General features: G+C 39.1%; 1 protein-coding gene across 6 annotated transcripts in view; it reads left to right on the top strand.

Moving 5' to 3' along the window:
* Positions 1-20406, top strand: part of Myo5a (myosin VA) — a 231618-nt gene that overhangs the window by 81001 nt on the left and 130211 nt on the right. For 5 of the 6 annotated variants that reach the window (XM_029561942.1, XM_029561943.1, XM_029561944.1 and 2 more), the window contains exons 4-7: positions 1393-1537; positions 7169-7215; positions 7434-7543; positions 14535-14678. In XM_029561942.1, coding sequence (XP_029417802.1) covers positions 1393-1537; positions 7169-7215; positions 7434-7543; positions 14535-14678 — 446 coding nt within the window. Of the gene's footprint in view, positions 1-1392; positions 1538-7168; positions 7326-7433; positions 7544-14534; positions 14679-20406 lie in introns of all 6 variants that reach the window. The other variant, XM_029561941.1, reaches the window with a different exon arrangement.

The raw sequence follows: 20406 nt of genomic DNA, 5'->3' as shown, positions 1-20406 counted from the left end.
TCAGAGGGTTAACCTTTATTTTTCTCTTTTTCCCTATTATTCAAACATTTCTTTTTCTTTTTTCATTTCTGCATATAGATGATGTTTTTCTGTGACTTTTTTTTTTTTTTTTTTTTTTTTGAGGCAGGGTCTGATGTAGCCCAGCTTGTCTTTTAACTCATTATGTAGTTAAGGACAACGTTGAACTTCTGATCTTCCTGACATTTTTGTGACATTTAGTATTCTTCAAACTCATGTGCTTTGTGGTTTAGCACAATAGTCATGTACATATAATGATGTATTCAACTACTCTCTTTTAATTATATATTTTGCTTTTATTTTCACTGTTATGACTATCAGTATAAGTATTTTCTAAAAGAAAACACTTTGGGTGAATCTCTGATTATTTCAGTGGATAAATTTCTAGAAATGAGATTTTTAAATTAAATATGAAAATACTTAAATTTTTATTTTATTTTTTACATTTTTAAATTTTTCTCTTTTTGAGATAGGGTCTCCCAGTAGCCCCAGCTGGCCTGAAACTCACTATGTAGACTAGGCTGGCTTTGAACTCACAGAGATCTGTCTGCCTCTACCTCCTGAGTGCTGGGATTAAAAGGTGTGCGCCACCATGTCCAGCTAATTTTTCTTTTTAATTTTTCTTTATTATTATTTTATTTTTGTGTGTATGAGTGTAGCGCCTGCATGTATGTTAAGTACACTTGTGTTGTGCAATGCCCACAGAGATCAGAAGAGGGCATTGAATTCCCCCATAACTGGAGTTATGGATGGTTGTTAGCCACCATGTTGGTGCTGGGAATCAAACTTGGGGCCTCTGCAGGAGTAGCCAGTGCGCTTAACTGCTGAGCCATCTCTCCAGTCCCCCAAATACTTAAATTTTTAAAAAAGTTTCATGATGAAGATTATACCAGAGCTTCATAAATATTAAGCAAGTGCTCTACTTCTAAGCTACAGCCCCAGCCCAGTCACATTATTTTAAACAATCTAGTCCAGATTTTAAATGGTATTTTAGTTAGGTCTATGTGTAATAAATTATATATATATTATATTATATATACATATACATATGCATGCATATATAAATATATCTGTTATTTCTTTTGAGAGAGGGTCTCACTCACTATGTAGCTCTGACTGGTGGCCTGGAACTTGCTATGTAGACCAGTTTAGCCTCAAACTCACAGAGATCTACCTGCCCCTGCCTTCTGAGTTCTGGGATTAAAGGCATGCACCACCACACCAGGTGAAGGCTATGGTATGTTTTGATCCTTAAGCAATTTATTAGTTTAATATGGACTAAATTGAGATGAGGTTTTGCACTCTTACTTTACCAAGATTGATATGCCCATTAGGACATCCTTTATTTCATTTTCTTTCTCATGCTCTTCCTAGGAATAGTCCTAGTAGCTATAAATCCCTATGAACAGCTGCCTATCTATGGAGAAGATATCATTAATGCATACAGTGGCCAGAACATGGGTGATATGGACCCGCATATCTTTGCAGTAGCTGAAGAAGCTTATAAACAAATGGCAAGGTGGGTAGAAATTTTTGTTATGTCACGGCTCTTATTAGATATGACAGTTCTTCTTTGCTAAGTCATGGATATTTTAAAGTGAATAGAACCTTGTAAATTATTACTACCAAGCAGCTTAATTAAATATTAAAGTATCACATTTATAAAAAGGGATATATAGTTATTTTTTGTTTTTCTGTTAGGGGATTTTTTTTTAAGACAGGGTCTCACTATGTAGCCCTGGCTGTTCTAGAACTTGCTATGTAGACCGGGCTGGCCTTGATCTCATGGAGAACTGCTTGCCTCTCTCTGTAAAGTAGCTCATTCTACCCACAGAGTCCTAACAATTTGAGGATAGAGAATGAGATACAGAAAGCAATTTCAAAGCAAGAGTTATACTCTTAATGATATGATAGCATGTGTGGTATATAATGTGAAAGGATGAAAAATAACATATTTCACTCACTTCTCCAGCCTATAGGAAAGAACTTGTCATATAATATGATATGGGAAAACCCTCAAAACAGTTTATAAAGTGGAGTGAGAACTGACACTACAAGAGGCTTTTTTTCCTCCTTTTTATCAACCAGTGTACATGCTTGGGACACTGTGTGACAGAATTTTAGAGTCTTTTAGTGAAAGAGCCCATAAAAGTCCTTATGTCACTTTTTTGGGGGTTTTCTTTGCCCGGGGGGCGGGAGGCTGCTGTTGTAACTGTTTTTTGTTTGAGAATTCCAGCTGACCCAGAATTCAATATGTAGGCCAGGCTGGTCTTGATCTTACAGACATCTGTCTGCCTATGCCTCCCAAGTGCTGGGATTAAAGACTTATGACACCATACCCAGCTCTGTTGTGTCATTTTTATGTAATAATAGTGTATATGAACTGTTTCCAGAAGGCATTAATTGATTGCTTTCTTTTTTTTTTTTTTTTTCTTTTTTTTTTTTTTTGAGATAGGATCTCCCTGTAGCCCCAGCTGACTTGGAACTCACTATGTAGAGTTCCAGGCTGGCCTTGAATTCACAGAAAACTGCCTGCCTCTGTCTCCTGAGTGCTGGGGTTAAAGGCATATGCCACAATGCCAGGCCGATTGGCCGATTTCTATTCACTAATGAATTTCATCTTCATAACAACCCTCTGCGTTTGACATCATTATTAAACCATTTACAACTGGGAAAACTGAGGCTCAGAGTTTCTGAGTTTCCAAGGTCTCTTTAATAGGAAGACCATCTTTTAAATTCAGATAGTCTGACACTGAAATATTAGGTTATGAAATATAAAATGACTGAATATAGGTTAGGAGTATATTATGTGCTATATGATGTTAGATTCTGCTGTAAAGTAGTAATGACTATCCAAAGTTTAAGAGAACTTTATTAAGTTTAATGTTAAGGAAATTCTTCAGTACATTTTCCCTGTGGTGGCTGGTGATATAAACTTGGTACAGTCTAGAATAAACTGGGGAGGGATTCTCAGTGAGGGATTATCTACTTTAGGTTGGTCTATGGGTGTGTCTAGAGAGAGGAGGGGTATCGTCTTGACTATGTCAGTTCAAGTTGGAGAACCTTCCCATTGTGGGTGCCATCATTCCCTAGGCATGAGACTGTGGACTATTTAGGAATGGAGAAAGTGAACTGAGCACTAGAATGCATGCATTAATGCATGCTCTCCACTACTGACTGTGGATGTAATGTGACTAGCTTAAAATTCCCACTGCTTTGACTTCACCACAATGATGGACTGTAACCTGGAATTATGAGCCAAATAAACCCTTTCTCACTTAAAATAAAAATAAAAACAAAAACAAAAACGTCTACCAGTTCTTGAAGTTCTAGACCACTGCAGTACAACTCTAGCACCACTCAGTACAATGTGAGAACCACTGGGCAGAGAAGGAATCCATGGACCTGCTGGTCTCTAAAATTGACCTCTGAAATACTTCATAATGTTGAGAGAATTATATGACTTCTCAGAAGATATATTTATATTTTTTTACTTTGGTACTCAAACCCAGGGCCTTGTAAATGCTGAGTGCAATCTAAGCCCCATACTATTCTTAAATCTAAAAGCATGGCTTAGTAATGCTAAATAATGCTAATTAGTAATGCTAATCCACAGATATTAGATTCACCTTGGTTTTCTGGCATTCTCCTCTTCCCACATTATTGTCCCTCATGAGTCAATCAGAAGTATAATTTCTTAACTGAAGGTTGTTTTGTTTTTTCTTTTGCCTGGTTTTCCTTTTTAGTTAGTATGAAAAGATGCTTCAGTTAGTTATTAGGGTATTATCCTTTATATGAATAAATCTACACTCACAAAATTTGCTACAGGTAAGTGGAGGCATGTCTGCTTAGGCTTCTTCAGTAATCAGTGCTACAAGCACTTCATTCATTACTAAATGAAGATGCTGTGTTTGCCAGATTTGAATCCCAGTGAGCCACATCAGCTGTTCCTTCAAGCCCTTATTTATTTAATGTCTGTGTGTGTGTGTGTGTGTGTGTGTGTGTGTGTGTGTGTGTTTGCCATGTATGTACAAGTGCCTGGAGAGGCCAGAGGGTGTTGGATCCCCTGGAGTTATAGTTACAGGTGGTTGTAAGCTGCATGAAAAAGGTGCTGGGAACTGAAATCAGGTCCTCTGGATCAAGGGCCTTTATCTGCTGCACTATCTTGCCAGCCCTGACTGTTTTCTTATACCATACTCACAATATCACTTTCATTAAAAGAGTTTCCAGTTTTATTTCCTTATAGTCATGTGATATTGTTTTAATTTTAAATATTTTCTGTCCTTTGTGTATAATAGAACAAATCAATTTCACTAAGTTTCACTTAGTTTTGATTGAAATATGAAGTTAGTACTGTGTAAATCTCAGGGTCTCCTTGGATCTCGGTTTTGTCAACTATAAAATGGAGCAGTTTCCCTAATATCTAGCCTTACATTTACAGTATTCTATGAGGTATATTTGTTATCTTTTTATTTGATAGAATTAATACATAAGTAGTTTTCTTTCTCCTGGTGAAGGACAGATCATGCTAAGAAATGGGGTAGCAAAGCATACTGCAGAACTTCCCCTGGAGTCAGCTGTAACAGCCTGCTCTGCCTTGGTACACTAGTTCATCAGCCTTTGACAAACTAACATCCCTGTATTGTTTTCCTCAAAGAGGAAAAAAAAATTCCCTGCTTTCAGAGGCTAAAAGTAGATAAGTACAAAAGGTCTATGAAAAACATTAGGTAGAATTTAAATTCAAACTCTTTCATCACAGTCATTGTCATTATCAGATACCACCTCTGTATTCTCCTTCTATCCACTTAGATGTGTCATCTGGTTTTATTACTTCTGACTATTTATTGACAGGCTTTTCTTAGGCCATCCATTCTTTCATTTAATTATTGGTCTCTGAATGCTTCAGTATCCTGAGGTTCATTGACTAAGTGGAAAATCACTCTCATAGATGATAAAATCTTTTTCCTTAAAAACGGTGACTCAGCTACCATGTGGTGTCAAATATCCTAGTTATACAAACAGGCTTGGTGTAATGCATGCTACCTGATGGTTTTAGCCAGATGCTCTTTGACTTACAGTGAGCACATCCTAAGTTGGGTTTGGCCCATATCTGTGTATGGCATATGTTATTGTTTGGATTATTAAAAGGCCCCAAAGGCTCATATTCCAAAGACTTGGTCTCCCACTGGTGATGCTATTGAGAGATAATTGAATAATAAAAGTATTAACTTCATCAAATGGGTTAATCCATTGATGAGTTCATTCCTGAAAGCTATTAGGAGGTGGGGTCTGGTTGGAGCATATAGGCTCCTAGGAATATGTCTTTCAAGGACTTATCTGCCCCTTGTCCCTGTCTGTTTCCTGGTTGCCATGAGGTAAGCAGCGTTTTTTTGTTTTGTTTTGTTGTCTTTTTGAGACAGGGTCTCTCTGTAGCCCCAGCTGTCCTAGAACCCACTGTGTAGACCAGGCTGACCTTGAACTCAGAGAGATCCGCCTACCTCTGCCTCCTGAGTGCTGGGATTAAAGGTATGCGCCACCATGCCCGGCTAAGCAGCTGTATTTTTTACTACATGCTCCTTGCCATGATTTATCATGGCTAGAAGTAAGGGGCTAATATCATGAAGTGAGTACATCTTTCTTCCCTTCTCATTGCTGTGAAGGTATCGTACAAAAGCAACTTAATGAAGGCAGGAATTATTTTGGGTCACAGTCTGAGGGTATGGTTCATCTTGGTAGGGAAGTCACAGTAGCAGGAACTTGAAGCAGCTAGTCAACATTGCACCAACAGTCAGGAAGCAGAGAGAGATAGATGTTGATGCTCAGACTATTTTCTCCTTAGTACTACTCCATCCCATGGAATGGTACTGCCCACATTTAGGGTGAGTCCTTCTACCTTGGTTAACCTAATCTAGATAATCGTTCAGACATGTCCAGAGATTTTGTTCCCATGGTGAGTCTACATCTAATCAAGTTAAAAATCAAGTTTAAACATCACAGCTTCACCCCTTGTCAATTTGGCACCCAAACACATTACTGTTGAATCATAACCTTCCACCCCTTGTTCACATAAACTCATGGCTATCTCATAATGCAAAATGTGTTCCATCTAACTTCCAAAATCCACGGTGTTTATCAGTTCCAGTACTATCTAAAAGTCCAAGTCTCATCTGAGACTCAAGACAATCTCTTAACTATATGCTCCCAATTAAAAAAAAAAAAAAAAACCCAAGTTACATTGTTCTGATATACAGTGGTGCAGAATAAAAATTCTCATTCCAGAAGGGAAGAGAGGGGAGCAAGGAGTGATCAGACCAAGGGAGGAAGACTAAAACTTAGCAGGAAAATGCCAAATCCTGCCGCTCCATGTCTAAGGCTCATGATGGAAACATCTAGTTTCCCACACTTCCAACTCTGCACCTGACGCACACAGCGTCTCTTTTGGCATGGCTCCATTCTATACCTGAGGCTTTCCTTAGTGGATGTTCCATGATTCTGACATCTCTAACATCCTAGGGTATCTATTGCAACTTGGGCTTCACCTTCACACAACAACAAAAAAATAGTGATAATATTCCATTACTGCATCTTCAGACATGAATATGATGACATATTTGAATGAAATGAGCCAACAAATGCATTATTTTTTCTTCTCTGGTGGTGAAGGAACAAATATGAGCAAGAGTTTGTGGGAGATGCCACTTCATGAATCGTTAACAATTGAACAATTTGAAATATTTCAAATGATTTTGTAAAATCTTCAACACTTTTTTTCTAAATTCTTTTGTGGAGACTCCAGAGAATATTCCTTTTTCTTCTAAGGTAGCTGACAACAATATTATAAGATGCCAAAGTAAGTCTCCACGAATAAAATACTGTGTTTGAGACGCACACACAGAGAAAATTCAGAGAGCCTTTATTACAGAATCATCTTTAGTTAGATATGATATTCTCTGAACTTAATGGTTGCAGTCTTCTTTTCTGTTTAGTTTATACATAGTTATTTTTATTAAGAAATACCACTATTACGTTTGCTTGTATCAACCAGCGGAAACTCACTGTGCCTCATTCAGGAGAACAGAGCAGAAGTAATCACATTCAGGAGTCACTCCAAAGTAAATAGCACTAGCAGTCATTCTTATTTGTTTTACAGAGATGAACGAAATCAGTCCATCATTGTAAGTGGAGAGTCGGGAGCAGGAAAAACAGTCTCAGCTAAGTATGCCATGCGATACTTTGCAACTGTGAGTGGTTCTGCCAGTGAGGCCAATGTTGAGGAAAAGGTCTTGGCTTCCAACCCCATCATGGAGGTAAGAGAGCAGCATCCTCAGCCTTCTTTCTGTATTCTCTTTACATGCTAAGGGTGGTACAGATAGGAGAGAGGATGGATCTCATTGTAAGTGGAGAGTCGGGAGCAGGAAAAACAGTCTCAGCTAAGTATGCCATGCGATACTTTGCAACTGTGAGTGGTTCTGCCAGTGAGGCCAATGTTGAGGAAAAGGTCTTGGCTTCCAACCCCATCATGGAGGTAAGAGAGCAGCATCCTCAGCCTTCTGTATTCTCTTTTCAAACATGCTAAGGGTGGTACAGATAGGAGAGAGGATCTAAATAGGATCAAAATATAGTGTATAAAATTTTCAAAAATTCAGTAAAAAGTTTAAAAAGAAACACGCTAAGAAATTGATTGATAATATTGCACAAGCGAGAAAGTCTGTGGTCTCCAGTCACGAACATTAAGGAAATACTTTTCTGTATGCTAGTAAGAGATCTAGGAAAACTAAAAGTTCTCTAAGGTTGCTATTTTGTGTGAAGCCTAGCTCTAGAGAAATCAGCTTTGATTCATAATACTGCATTTTTAACCTACTGAAAGAGTGCCGCCTGTAATACCCAGCAGCAGTTCTTCATTTTCTAAAGTCTTTCCCAGTTACTTTACTCATGCCTGTTTTTCCTTGTGTCAGAAGTGTAAGTTACTCATTTCCTCAGTCCTGAGTTCTTATGCTTTTTCCAAAACAGGATTCACTCTTGCTCAACCGTAAATTAATTCTGTTACTTTTTTACCCACAGTGCATTGTCTATGCTTAGTCCAACGTAGTTAGCTATGAATTTGATTTTTTTTCTGAAATCTGAATTATAACTTAAACTATAACTACGTATGCATTTTTACAAGTGTGTGATACAGGCATAACTTAGTAAAGAAATTCAAAGTTATAAGTTCTCTAGAAAGGAAACCCTATGAAAAGATGATATATTTTTAAAAGTGAGATATTGCTGGGTGTGGTGGCTCATACCTATAATTCCAGCACTTGGGAAGCTTGAGACAGGATGATCACCATGAGTTTGAAGCCACCCTGAGCTACAGAATGAATTCTAATCTAGCCTCAGCAACAGAGTGAGACCCTGACTCAAAAAATAAAATCAAGCAAAGGTCAAGTACATTTACAAAGTAGAAGTGCATTTGCCCAAAGAAAATGGAATTGGTTGTGTGAGAATTTGATGTTTTAAGATTTGTAGCTGTAGGATGATTGAGTGTTACTATTGCTTTAGGAAGTTGCAAAAAAAAAACTTTTATTAAATGGAGAGGAAAACAAGCCTTTCATGTTAAGAATTCCAATGGGCATGATTTTATCCCTCTTTTTCCTTTGTCAAGCTCTGTTTGTCACCTAAACACAGATGGAGCTAAAATTGCCTGATGCACCTTGGTACAAGTGGTTTTTGCAATAATCTGCCCAGAGGTAATTATACCTGGTTTGCAGTGCTGTGTGTGACACCTCAAAAAAGAATTCTGTGACCTCTTCTCTACACTGTTGCCCTCTTGTAAAGCAGCAGGACTTCCATCTTGGGCTCTTTAGACAAGAGATGCTGAGGGCATGCTATAGGGGAAGTGGAAGTGGTTTCTATATGGGGGGCAGGAAGAAGCACATGTCTATGCCAAAAGAAAGTAATAAAACTTAATGAAATTTAAAAGAATTTAACTATGTAGCTAGTAGTGGATGCCACTGATGTTGATACTGATGACATACATTTGTGACAACAAATCCTAATGTTTGACAGAACTCCAAGACATTCTAATTCCTAATGTTGAAATATCCTAAAATTTTATAGCTTTAGGATATTCTGTTTGTTAGGCTAGACCATACAAAACTAGAATTTGAAGTTGTCTTGGGAATAACTTAAACCCCAAATTACCTTTCTAGAATATGTCAAAACATGAAGGAACTATTTTTCTACCTCTTTCTAAAAACAACTACATTGTTTTATTTTTATTTATAACACAAGCTTGAATTTTGTTAGTAAGAATAGCATTAAAATGCTAGAATGGGCTACCTTTATTAAAAAAAGATTTTAGGCTGGGTGTGGTGGTACAGGCCTTTAATCCCAGCACTCAGGAGGCAGAGGCAGGTAGATCTCTGTGAATTCAAGGCCAGCAAAAATAAATAAATAATTAATTAATTAAAAATTTTTATTTAATGTGTAGCTTTGCCTGCATGTAAGTATACCTGTGCATTCAATGCCCACAAAGTTGTTAGCCTTCATATGGGTGTTGGGAATTGAACCCAGCCCTTTTGCAAGAGCAGCCAGTTCTCTTAACCACTGAGCCATTTCTCTAGCCCTGCAGATTTTTTTTTTTTTTTTGTCTTTTTGAGACAGGGTCTCCCTGTAGCCCCATCTGTCCTGGAACTCACTTCGTAGACCAGGCTAGCCTTGAACTCACAGAGATCCGCCTGCCTCTGCCTCCCAAGCGCTGGGATTAAAGGCATATGCCACCATGCCTGGCCCTTTTATTTTATTTTTTTTGAGACAGGGTGTTCCTGTAGTGCCAGCTGACATGGTACTTGATATCTAGACCAGGCTGGACTTGATCTCACAGAGATTTTCTGGCCTCTGCCTCTGAGTGCTGGGATTAAAGGCGTGTGCCACCACCCATGGCCCCAGATACCACTTTTTAATAAAATGTAGTTAAAAGGAATTTGCAATTTGCTGATATGAACAAAAAAAGATAAAGGATTCTTAATGGTCAGGTGCTTATTTCTATATTATTTTTCTAAGGAATTTAGTACAATAAAAACTTGATAAGAAGAAATGGCCTCAGCGATAGAGGGCTTGACTACAAGGCCCTGAGTTTGATCCTCAGTGCTACACACACAAAAAATAGAATGTTCAGAGCTTGAGAGAAAGTTAAGCAGTTAAGAGAACTGGCTGCTCTTGGGATTTGGTTCTCATCACCCATGTGGTATCTCATAACTTCTGTAACTCCAGTTCCAGGGGATCTGATGCCCATTTCTGGCCTCTGAGGCTCACATGTGGTACACATACATACATGAAAGCACTCACAAACACATACAAATAAATAAATGAGCCAGGAGTGGTGGCATACCCACCTATAATCCCAGCACTTAGGAACTAGAGGCAAGAGGATCAGGAGTTCAAGCTGATCCTTGACTACATAGTGAGCTTGAGGCCATCCTGGACTACAGGAGACCTTCCGTCAGAAAACTAAACTAAATAACAAAATAAGCTGGTGTGGTGGTTCCTATCAATAAACTCAGCACTCAGGAAGTTAAGGCAAGAGGATCGCCATTAGTTAGAAGCCCATTTGGGCTACATATTGTTTCCTAAGGTAGCCAGCCAGTGCTATATAGCAGGATTCTATCTAAAAAACAAATGAACAATTGGGGATAGAGAGATGATCTAGTAGTTACGAGCATGTACAAAAAAATCCACAATTAATTATAAATAAACAGTGGCCAAAAAAATGGCAAAACAGGATTTACAGTTACGACCTAGTCTAATGTACAACAGTATACTGAGTATATAATCCTAGGGAAAAAATGTAGATTTAAGTGTGCCTTATGACTTTTTTTGTACTTGTTTTCTGTCCTGTCAGGAAAGAGGGGATCTCCATGTCTCCAGTTTCTGCTGAAACTTCTTGTTGGATGAGGAGTATCCTACACCTCATGGCCAGTGGCTAACGGGACTCACACCTTATCCTTTAGAAAGCAAGCTCCTCCCCCTCATCATAGGCCTTTGGGCAAGATATAATGATGTATAGAGAAAGTTTTCCTGTTACTTTATCACATTGTTTCATTGTAAGATGGAGCAGGAGAGAGGTTCTCAGGGGCACGCTGTATCTAGTCACTCTTTTTTAGTTGTTTTACCTACATTTGAAGATTTTCATATCCATTTCACTAAAACCAGTAGTAAAATCAAGAATGTAAATTTCCCCCTTTAGTTCCCCTGCCATCTTATGGTGTTGGGAATCAAACCCAGGGTCTCACACTTTCTAGGCATATGCTCTACTATTGAGCTCTATCCTCAGCCTCCTTTTAGCTTAGCAGTTCTTGCTGATTGAAATGAAAATAGCATAGAGTCTTGTGAATATAGTACTTATAAAAAGCAGAGGAAATAATTAGAGGGTGTGTACAAATAATACTTTCCATATCAAGTTCAAGTCTTAGAATCATACTTTTATTCTTTCTTAAAAATTAATTTTTAAGGCTGGGTGTAGTGGTGTGCACCTTTAATCCTAGCACTTGGGAGGCAGAGGCAGGGGTATCTCTGTGAGTTTGAGGCCAGTCTGTTCTGCATAGCAAGTTCCAGGCCAGCTGGGGCTACAGAGAAACCCTATCTTCAAAGACCAAAACAAAAAATGGAAAACAATTTTTTTTAGTTAGCATACAGAGTAAAAATCTTATGGCATTTTTATACATAATTAGTTTTGGTTGCTCCCCCCACCCCACCCACATGCACAGCTGCTCCTCTTCCTCATCTCCCTGCCTCTCCCACTTGTACCCTTCCACTGCTAATATTCCCCTTTCTACTTTCATAAGATCATCCACCCCTCAGATAGTACTAGAGCTTCTCAGGGATTAGATGGCCTAGTCTGATACTCAAATCTTCAAACTAATTTTATTTGCTTCTTTTACCATTGTTTGTTCTGTGTTTAAATAGGTTTTGCTGGGGCTGGAGAGTTGACTCAGCGGTTAAGAGCAGGAGTTACTCTTGCAGAGGATCCTGGTTTGATTCCCAGCACCCACATGGCAGCTAACAGCCATTCATAACTCCAGTTCCAGGGGATCTGACACCCTCTTCTGACCTCTACAGGCATTGCCTGACACGGGTACACTTACATACATGCAGGCAATAAATACACTCATACACATAAAACAATAAATAAAATTTTTTTAAATAAAGAAAGCAGACATATGCCATTTAAAATTTAAAATTACAGCCAGTCCTGGTGGTGCATCCCTTTAATCCCAGCACTAAGGAGGCAGAGGCAGGCGGATCTCTGTGAGTTCAAGGCCAGCCTGGTCTACATAGTTCCAGGACAGCTGGGGCTAAGGGAGACCCTGTCTCAAAAAGACCAAAAAAACCCAAACAAACAAAATAAAGTTTAAAATTACATAAAAAGTTTATCAGAAAGTTACATTCTCAGTACTCAATAGCAGATATTTTACAAGTTAAATATAATCATCAAAAACCAATGTTGGACTGCAGATATTCCTCAGTTGGTAGAATGCCTGCTTAACATGAACCAACCCTTGAGTACAGTGGCACATTTCTGTAATCCCAGCACTTTGCAGGTAGATGCATGAGAATCAGGAGTTCAGGGTTATCCTCAGCTACACACAGCAAGTTTGGGGCTAACCTGAACTACATGAGAGCCTGTCTTTAAAAGAAAAACAAAAATAAAAACTTGGGATTTGGTATGATGGCTCAGTGATTTAATTGCTTGCCCAGCAAGCAAGAGGAGCAGAGTTTAGGTCCTTAGCACCCACATAAAAAACTGGGTGGATGTGGTGGCCTACCGATAATCCCAGTACTCACGAGAAGAGACAGGGGATCCTAGGGCAAGCTGGCTAACTAGACTAGATGAATTGTTGAGCTCCAGGTTCAATGAGAAACCATGCCTCAAAAAAAAAAAAAAAAAAAAAAAGGTGGAGAGTGATCAAAGAAGATGCCCAACATCAACCTCTGGCCTCTATAGGCACACACCCAAACCACACGTATACAAAAAGAAGAAAAACAAAATTTACTTCCTCTGGTTTCTGAAAGTGGTATTGAAATTGAGTGAGTAAAACCAAATATGGTATCATATGCCTATAACCCCAGCATTTGGGAGGTGGAAGCAGGAGGATCAGGTCATCTTCAACTACATAGGGAGTTCATGGTCAGCCTGGGATATGTGAGACTCACCTCCAGATACCAAAAATAAATAAACAAATAAATAAATAAATACATACATACATACATACATACATAAATAAATAGAGTGGATAATACTAATGCTCTACTAATAAGCAGTTCAACCTTTGCTATAAGATGATCAAAATGTTTAGTTTCTGAAGAAACCCTGAACCACCAAAGCCACATTACCAGAAAATTTTTCATTTGTTAATCATTTTATTTATACCAAACAAAAATTTTCAAGAAATTAATCTTTAATAGTTTATTTTTATTTGTACAATTATTTTGGTTGCTGGTATGTTTATTGGCATGTATGTTTACTGGTATGTGTATAGTGCCCCTGAAGGCTGGAAGAGGGTGAGAGAGCCACCATGTGGGTGCTGGGAAAAGAATCCTCTGGAAGAACATGTAGTTCTTAACCCCTGAATCACCTTTCCAGCCCCCAAGAAATTAAATCTTGATGCTTAACAAGGCTTTGTGAAACTAAATTAAAAATGTTTTTTTGATTTATTTATTTTAATTTTATGTATATGAGTGTTTTGCCTGCATGTATGTTAGTGCACCTTGTCAGGCAAAGCCTACAAAGGCCAGAAGAGGACATTGACTCCCCTGGAACTGGAGTTAAGGATGGTTGTTAGCTGCCATGTAGGTGCTGGGAATCGAACCCGGGTCCTCTGTAAGAGTAGCCAGTGCTCTTAGCTGCTGATCCTATGAGATTAAATTTTTTTAAAAAATTGTATTTATTACTTTTTATTTTATTTTATGTGTATGCGTGTATTGCCTGCATGTAGGTAAGTGCACCCGTGTCGTGCCATGCCCACGGAGGACAAACGAGGCTGTTGGATCCCCTGGAACTGGAGCTACAGACAGTTGTTAGCGGCCATGTGGGTGCTGGGATTTGAACCCGGCTCTTCTGCAAGAGCAGTCGGTGCTCTTAACCGCTGAGTCATCTCTCCAGCCCCTGAGATTAAATCTTAATGCTTAACAACAAGGGTTTGCTCTGGAAGCTCCCAGTTCCATCCATTTTCTTTCTTTGTTAATACGAATGTTTGAATACCCCAAATTGTATATGAAAATCTCCCAACTGCTGGATCAGTCTCTCTGCTTCTGAAATTATTTCTGTAAGTATAACCAGACTGATAGGGACTGCTAGTATAGACCTATGTAGTTATAGACAAAGCGTATACCTGTGCCTGCAAGGGCAGAATTGGTGAGTCTTAAAATAATTCGTTTTAAAGAGTCATATTCTATTCTTTCTCTCTCTGAGTAAGTTTTGTAAATGTTATGCACTGGCCCTTTAAAATCTTATTTTCTTCTCCTTTGCTTCCTAGTCAATTGGAAATGCTAAAACTACCAGGAATGATAATAGCAGCCGCTTTGGGAAATATATTGAAATTGGTTTTGATAAGAGATATCGGATCATTGGTGCCAATATGAGAACTTACCTTTTAGAGAAATCCAGAGTAGTGTTCCAGGTAAGCCGGACATGTGCACACATTCATACAAACATGTCAGATTGTTGGATTGCTATATGATTGCTGTTGTGTGAACTTTTATGGGGTGAGGTGGGAACAAAGGTCTTTTCACCTTAGAGAGGGGCGCCAGTGACAGACCAAAATAACTTGTTCCAAACAAAGTCCAATTTGATGAGCCAGTGAGTTTATTGAGCATGTTTACCGAGCGTGAGTGATCACGAAGTCCCACCACATCGTGGAGACAACTTGGTGGAAGCTGCAGCATTGAGCTTCCCTCTCAGTTAACCTTCCGCTTTTTATATATGCTAGCATCTCCCCGGATCACTTGCAGCTGGGGTAGGGCAGGAGAGCAAAATAGCTACAGTCCCAGCTGAAGCTCCTGTGACCTGACCCTCTCTCCTACTAGGGTTTGTTAACAGCACCATCACCATTACTATAGACCTAGCTACCTCTTTATTGTTCTTCTCAATTAGTTGCTACTGCTACCAAAGCCAATATATAATCTCTTCTCCAAGATGACAATCATGTTATGCTTGTAGGAAAAAGCTTTACTACAACAGTAGTTGTCATAGTCATAGAGCCCACGCTTGCTATTTGATACGTTTTATTTCTATATAATCTTGAAAATACTATATTTGGGTAGAGGCTTGTGAAATGGTACCTGTCAAAGGGGACTACCTTCTAAACTAATAGTCTTTGGAAGTAGGCAGTGATTTAGGTTTAATGGTTTTTATTCTATCTTTTAAAAAGTTATTATTTTTATTTTACGTGTATGAGTATATTGCTTACATGTATGTTAAGTGCACCGATGTTGTGCAGTGGCTGCATTGAATCCCCTGGAACTGAAGTTACAGATGGTTGTTAGTTGCCATGTGGGTGCTGGGAGCTGAACCCAGGTCCTCTGCCAGAGCTGCCATTGCTATTAACCACCAAGCCATCTCCCCAGCCCCCCTTATTTTATCATCTTTTTAAGTTATTATGCAGAACAAAGGATTTCATTATACCATTCTTGCATATACATGTATTGTACCTTGCTCCCATTCCCTGCCTCCTACATTCCTGTCCTTCTAATCTCTCTTGCTAGTGTTGTTCCCCCACCCCACAAAGTCCTCCTGCTTTCATTCATGCACATATATCTATGTGTAGCTGTGTAGCTGTTTATACACACACAGACACACACAGACACACACACACACAGACACACAGACACACACTTTTTTTTTTTTTTTTTGGCCTTTAAGCAGGGTCTCCCTGTAGCCAAAGCTGGCCTAGAACTCACTGTGTAGACCAGGCTGGCCTTGATCTCAAAGAGATCTGCTGGCCTCTACCTTCTGAATGCTAGGGTTAGAGGCATGCATCACCATGCTCAGCTCTCTGCATATATTTTTTAAAACTAGATTCTGCATGTAAAAGAAAAGATGTTTTGTCTTTCTCTGTTACCCTCTTGTTACCCCCCTTGGTTTAGTCATACTCATCATAGACTTCCTTCTACTTTCATCATCTATGTGTATATATAAAGTATTTATTTATATTTAAATCTAGGATCTGCATATAAGGGAAGACATGGAATGTTTGTCTTTCTGAATCTGGTGTAATGACTTTGACTTTGTCTTACAGATACTTGTTGAAAAACTTAGTTAAGAGGCACTATTCAGTCTTTATCTCATATTTCCCAACTGAAAGGCACTTGTTTATATCTTCCAAGAGTTACAGTTTGAAATTAGTTCAAGAAAATTAAAGTAACCCTGTTCTCTTTCCTTGTTTTTGATCTCTTAGGATATGACATTAGATAGAATAATAATGTTGTTGGGGAAAGTGGGGGTCCCTTTAGGGTCTTAGTTTTTGTTTTTCGTTTTTTGTTTTTTGTTTTGGTCTTTTTGAGACAAGGGTCTCCTTGCAGCCCCAGCTGTCCTCAAACTTTGTATACCAGGCTGGCCTTGAACTCACAGAGGTTCACTTGCCTCTGCCTCCTGAGTGCTGGGACTAAAGGCTTACGCCACCACACCCAGTGGTTCTTAGCCTTAAAGAATTTTAAAACATTCTCAGAAGGAAACAAGAAATTCGAAAGAAAAACAACAGTAGAAGCAAACTGAAAAATCCCAGCAGCCACCAGGAGGAGGAGAGATGCAGAAAAAGCCATCCTTTTAAAATTAAGCCTGGAAGTCAGAGAAACAGCAAGAAAAACCAGAGTGTCAAAGAAAGCATGCTTAGGGGTGCCTCAGATACGAGTTATACTGTCTCTGTGTCCTATGGCAAAGATTTTACCAGGGACACATGGTTAGAAATAGAGATAGCTTACTTAAGGAAGGAAAAGCACTCGCAAGAATGGGAGTGGGCTAGTGAGCCTAGAGAAGAGCTCCAAAAGCCCTGGGCAATGTGTGCGTGCCCCCACCCCCCCCCACCTTTGCAGGACATTTGCATAACACTTACCTCTCCCAAGTTTGTATATTGCTCTGTTTTTTGGGGGGGGTTTGGTTTTTTTGTTTTGTTTTTGCCCAGAGCTTTTTAATTTGGAGGAAAATAATAAGCAAAAATGACAAAGGACTGTGAAACAGCAATTATTCTTTTGCTGTTGAACTTGTGGAGAAGAATATAAATTGGGTTTAATACTTTTTTTTCTTTTTTCAAAACAATTTTCTCAACCTTAGAGATTTCAACAGGGCAGAGAGAAGGGAGTAGTGAACAGGAGATGTTCGTGGTACCTGTAGACGTTCTCGCGCTGCTAGAGAGAGAAGCGTACCCTTGTTACTGAAGCCTATGTGCTGCAGATGTTCTTGTCCCAGGGACACCTACACTAGCCCTTCTGGGAGGTGGTTCCTTAGCTGCCGGCTGTCTGTGAGCTGTGTTGTCAAGGGTGACTTCTGCCTCTCAAGATATTGAATATTCTATGTTGGTTTTAAAAAAATGTTTCTTGGGGCTGGAGAGATGGCTCTGAGGTTAAGAGCACCGGCTGCTCTTGCAGAGGATCCAGGTTTGATTCCCAGCACCCACATGGTGGTAGCTAGCAGTATTTTATAACTCCAGTTCCAAGGGAATCTGACGCCCTCTTCTGACCTCCATGGACATTGCATGACATGGATGCACTTGCATACATGCAGGCAATACACTCATTCACATAAAAAATGTTTCAAAATAATAAATAATAATAATGTTTCTTGTGCTATGTGGTCAAGGAAGCTACTTAAAGCACCTTCTTTATTAAAATACTTTCATTTGTTCTTTGAGAATTTCATACATGCATGCAATATATTTTAATCATTTATACTCCCACTCCCCTCCTCCAGCTCCTCCTAGATCCCTTCCCAACCTTCCTCCCCTCTCAACTTCAGTGTCCTCTTTTTTTATTTTTTTGAAGTTTTTAAAACATTTTTTATTTCTTATTTTTATGTGTATGAGTGTATTGCCTGCATGTATGTAAGCTCACCTGTGTCGTGCAGTGCCCATGGAGATCAGAAGAGGGTGTCAAATTTCCCTGGAACTGGAGTTACAGATGGCTATCAGCCATGCGGGTTCTGGGAATTGAACCTGGGTCCTCTGCAAGAGAAACCAGTGCCCTTAACTGTTCAGCCATCTCTGCACCCCCCAGTGTTCTCTCTCTCTCTCTTTTTTTTTATAACCAACTGAGTCCACTCAAAGCTGTCCTTGTACACTGGGTGAAGGGCCATCCCCTGGAGCATGGGCAACCTACAAGAACCAGATTCCTAAAGAAAGCTCGACAGATGCCAGTGTCAAGGTGACAGCCCACACCTTTAATCCCAGCACTTGGGACAAAGAAGTAGGTGGACTTCTAAGAGATGGAGGTCCACCTACAGCGAGTTCCAGGCCAGCTGGGGCTATAGAGAGACCCTGTCTTAAAAAAGAAAAAAGAGAGAGAGAGAAAGGTGGGAGGAGGGAGGGAAGTGATTCTCCCTCCATGCTCCCATGTTGACTGGCTTGATCCTGTGCAAGCATCCAGAGCCGCAGTGAGTTCATGAGTACAGTGGTCCTGTCATGTCAGAAGACTCTTTTTGTTCTAGTCATCTTTGTCCTCTGACTCTTAAGATCTTTCTGCCTCCTCTTCCTTGGTGTTCCGTAAGCCCTGAGGAGAGGGGGGTGATGCACATGTCCCATTTGTGGCTGAGTACTCCACAGACACTTATTTTCTGCACTTTGACCAGATGCCAGTCTCTGTATTAACCACGGTCCATTGAACAAAGAGAAAAGCACTTTTTTTAAGGGATCCACCACAGTAGATGCTTCCCCCAAATGTGGGGAAATCCTTGAAAATTAATGAATCAGGAAATTTTGCACTTTGTTTTCTTTTTGAATTTTTCACATGTATGTTTATTTTATGTGTATGAGTGTTTTGCCTGTATTTATGTAAATGTATCATGTGTGTGGAATGTCCAGGGAGACAAGAAGAGGGCAGTAGATGCCCTGAACAACCAATGGCTGTTAGCTGCCATGTGGGTTCTGAAAACTAAACCCAGGTCCTCTGCAAGAGCAGCAAGTGCTCTTTACCACTGAGCATCTCACCAACACCCAATATGTTTTCTAAGTGAGCCTTTTTTTTCCAATTTTTTCCCAGTTAATTATTTATTTAATAACCACATACTTAGAAGAAGCATTTCATTACAACAACATTAATATATTTAATAACAATTTTCTGAGATAAGATGCATCTTTTTAAAAATTGGCTGTAAATTTTTTAGGTGTACAGTTTAATTGTTACAGTTATACAATATTGTACTCAGTATAAACCCTATAAGACATAAAATTAAATGATGTTTCAAAGTTTAAAAAAGATCTCCACTTCGTTGTCAAAACACACAGTTTCATCCAGAAAAATTCATTCCAAGGCTCTTGACATTGAGACGTTTTCACATGCATTTCATGCATTTCTAATCTCTATATACATGACTATCACTGGTCACAGTCACCCACCTTCTGAGCTCCTCGGCATCTGAGCATGAATACAAACTCCTCAGGTAGACAGCCTTCCTCTCCCACTAGAGCCTCTCTAGGTTCACAGTTGAGTTAATACAGTTATACAATATTGAACTCAGTATCAGCCCTGTGAGACGTAAAATTGAATGAGTTTTTTAACCTTTAAGAAAGATCTCCATTTCATTGTAGAATATAATGTTCCTTGCAGAAAGACTCTTTGTTTCTGCTACTAACACTGAGATGTTGGCGCATGCATCTCTAATCTGTATGCATCTGATTATTACTAGTCATAATAGGTTGCACTTGGACCCTTGGCGCCTGTGTATGTCTATGAAGTCATCGGGTGGATTTCAATGGTAATGTTTATTACCTCTACTAATTAGCATGATGTAAATTTCCATGCTTCCTCCTTAAATATAATATATATATGTATTTATTTATTTAATTAAAAGAAGCATTTCATTACAACAGCATTAACCTATTCAATAACATTTTTCTGAGCTAGGGTACATCTCTTTCAAAATTGGCTGTACATTTCTAGGTTTACAGATGAATTATTACCCTTATATAATCTTTTACTCATTATAAACTCTATAAGACATAAAATTAAATGAGGTTCCAACGTTTAAAAAAGATCTCCACTTCATTGTAAAAACACACAGTTTCATACAGAAAAATTCATTCCAAGCCTATTGACATTGAGACGTTTTCACATACATTTCTAATCTCTATACACATGACTATCACCGGTCACAGTCGCCCACCTTCTGAGCTCCTCGGCATCTGAGCATGAATACAAACT

Source organism: Nannospalax galili, unplaced genomic scaffold (genome assembly GCF_000622305.1).
Source record: "Nannospalax galili isolate Female #2095 unplaced genomic scaffold, S.galili_v1.0 scaffold213, whole genome shotgun sequence".
In the NCBI taxonomy this organism is placed as follows: Eukaryota; Metazoa; Chordata; class Mammalia; order Rodentia; family Spalacidae; genus Nannospalax; species Nannospalax galili.
Note: the sequence above shows the minus strand (reverse complement) of the source record. Positions and strands in the feature narration are given on the sequence as shown.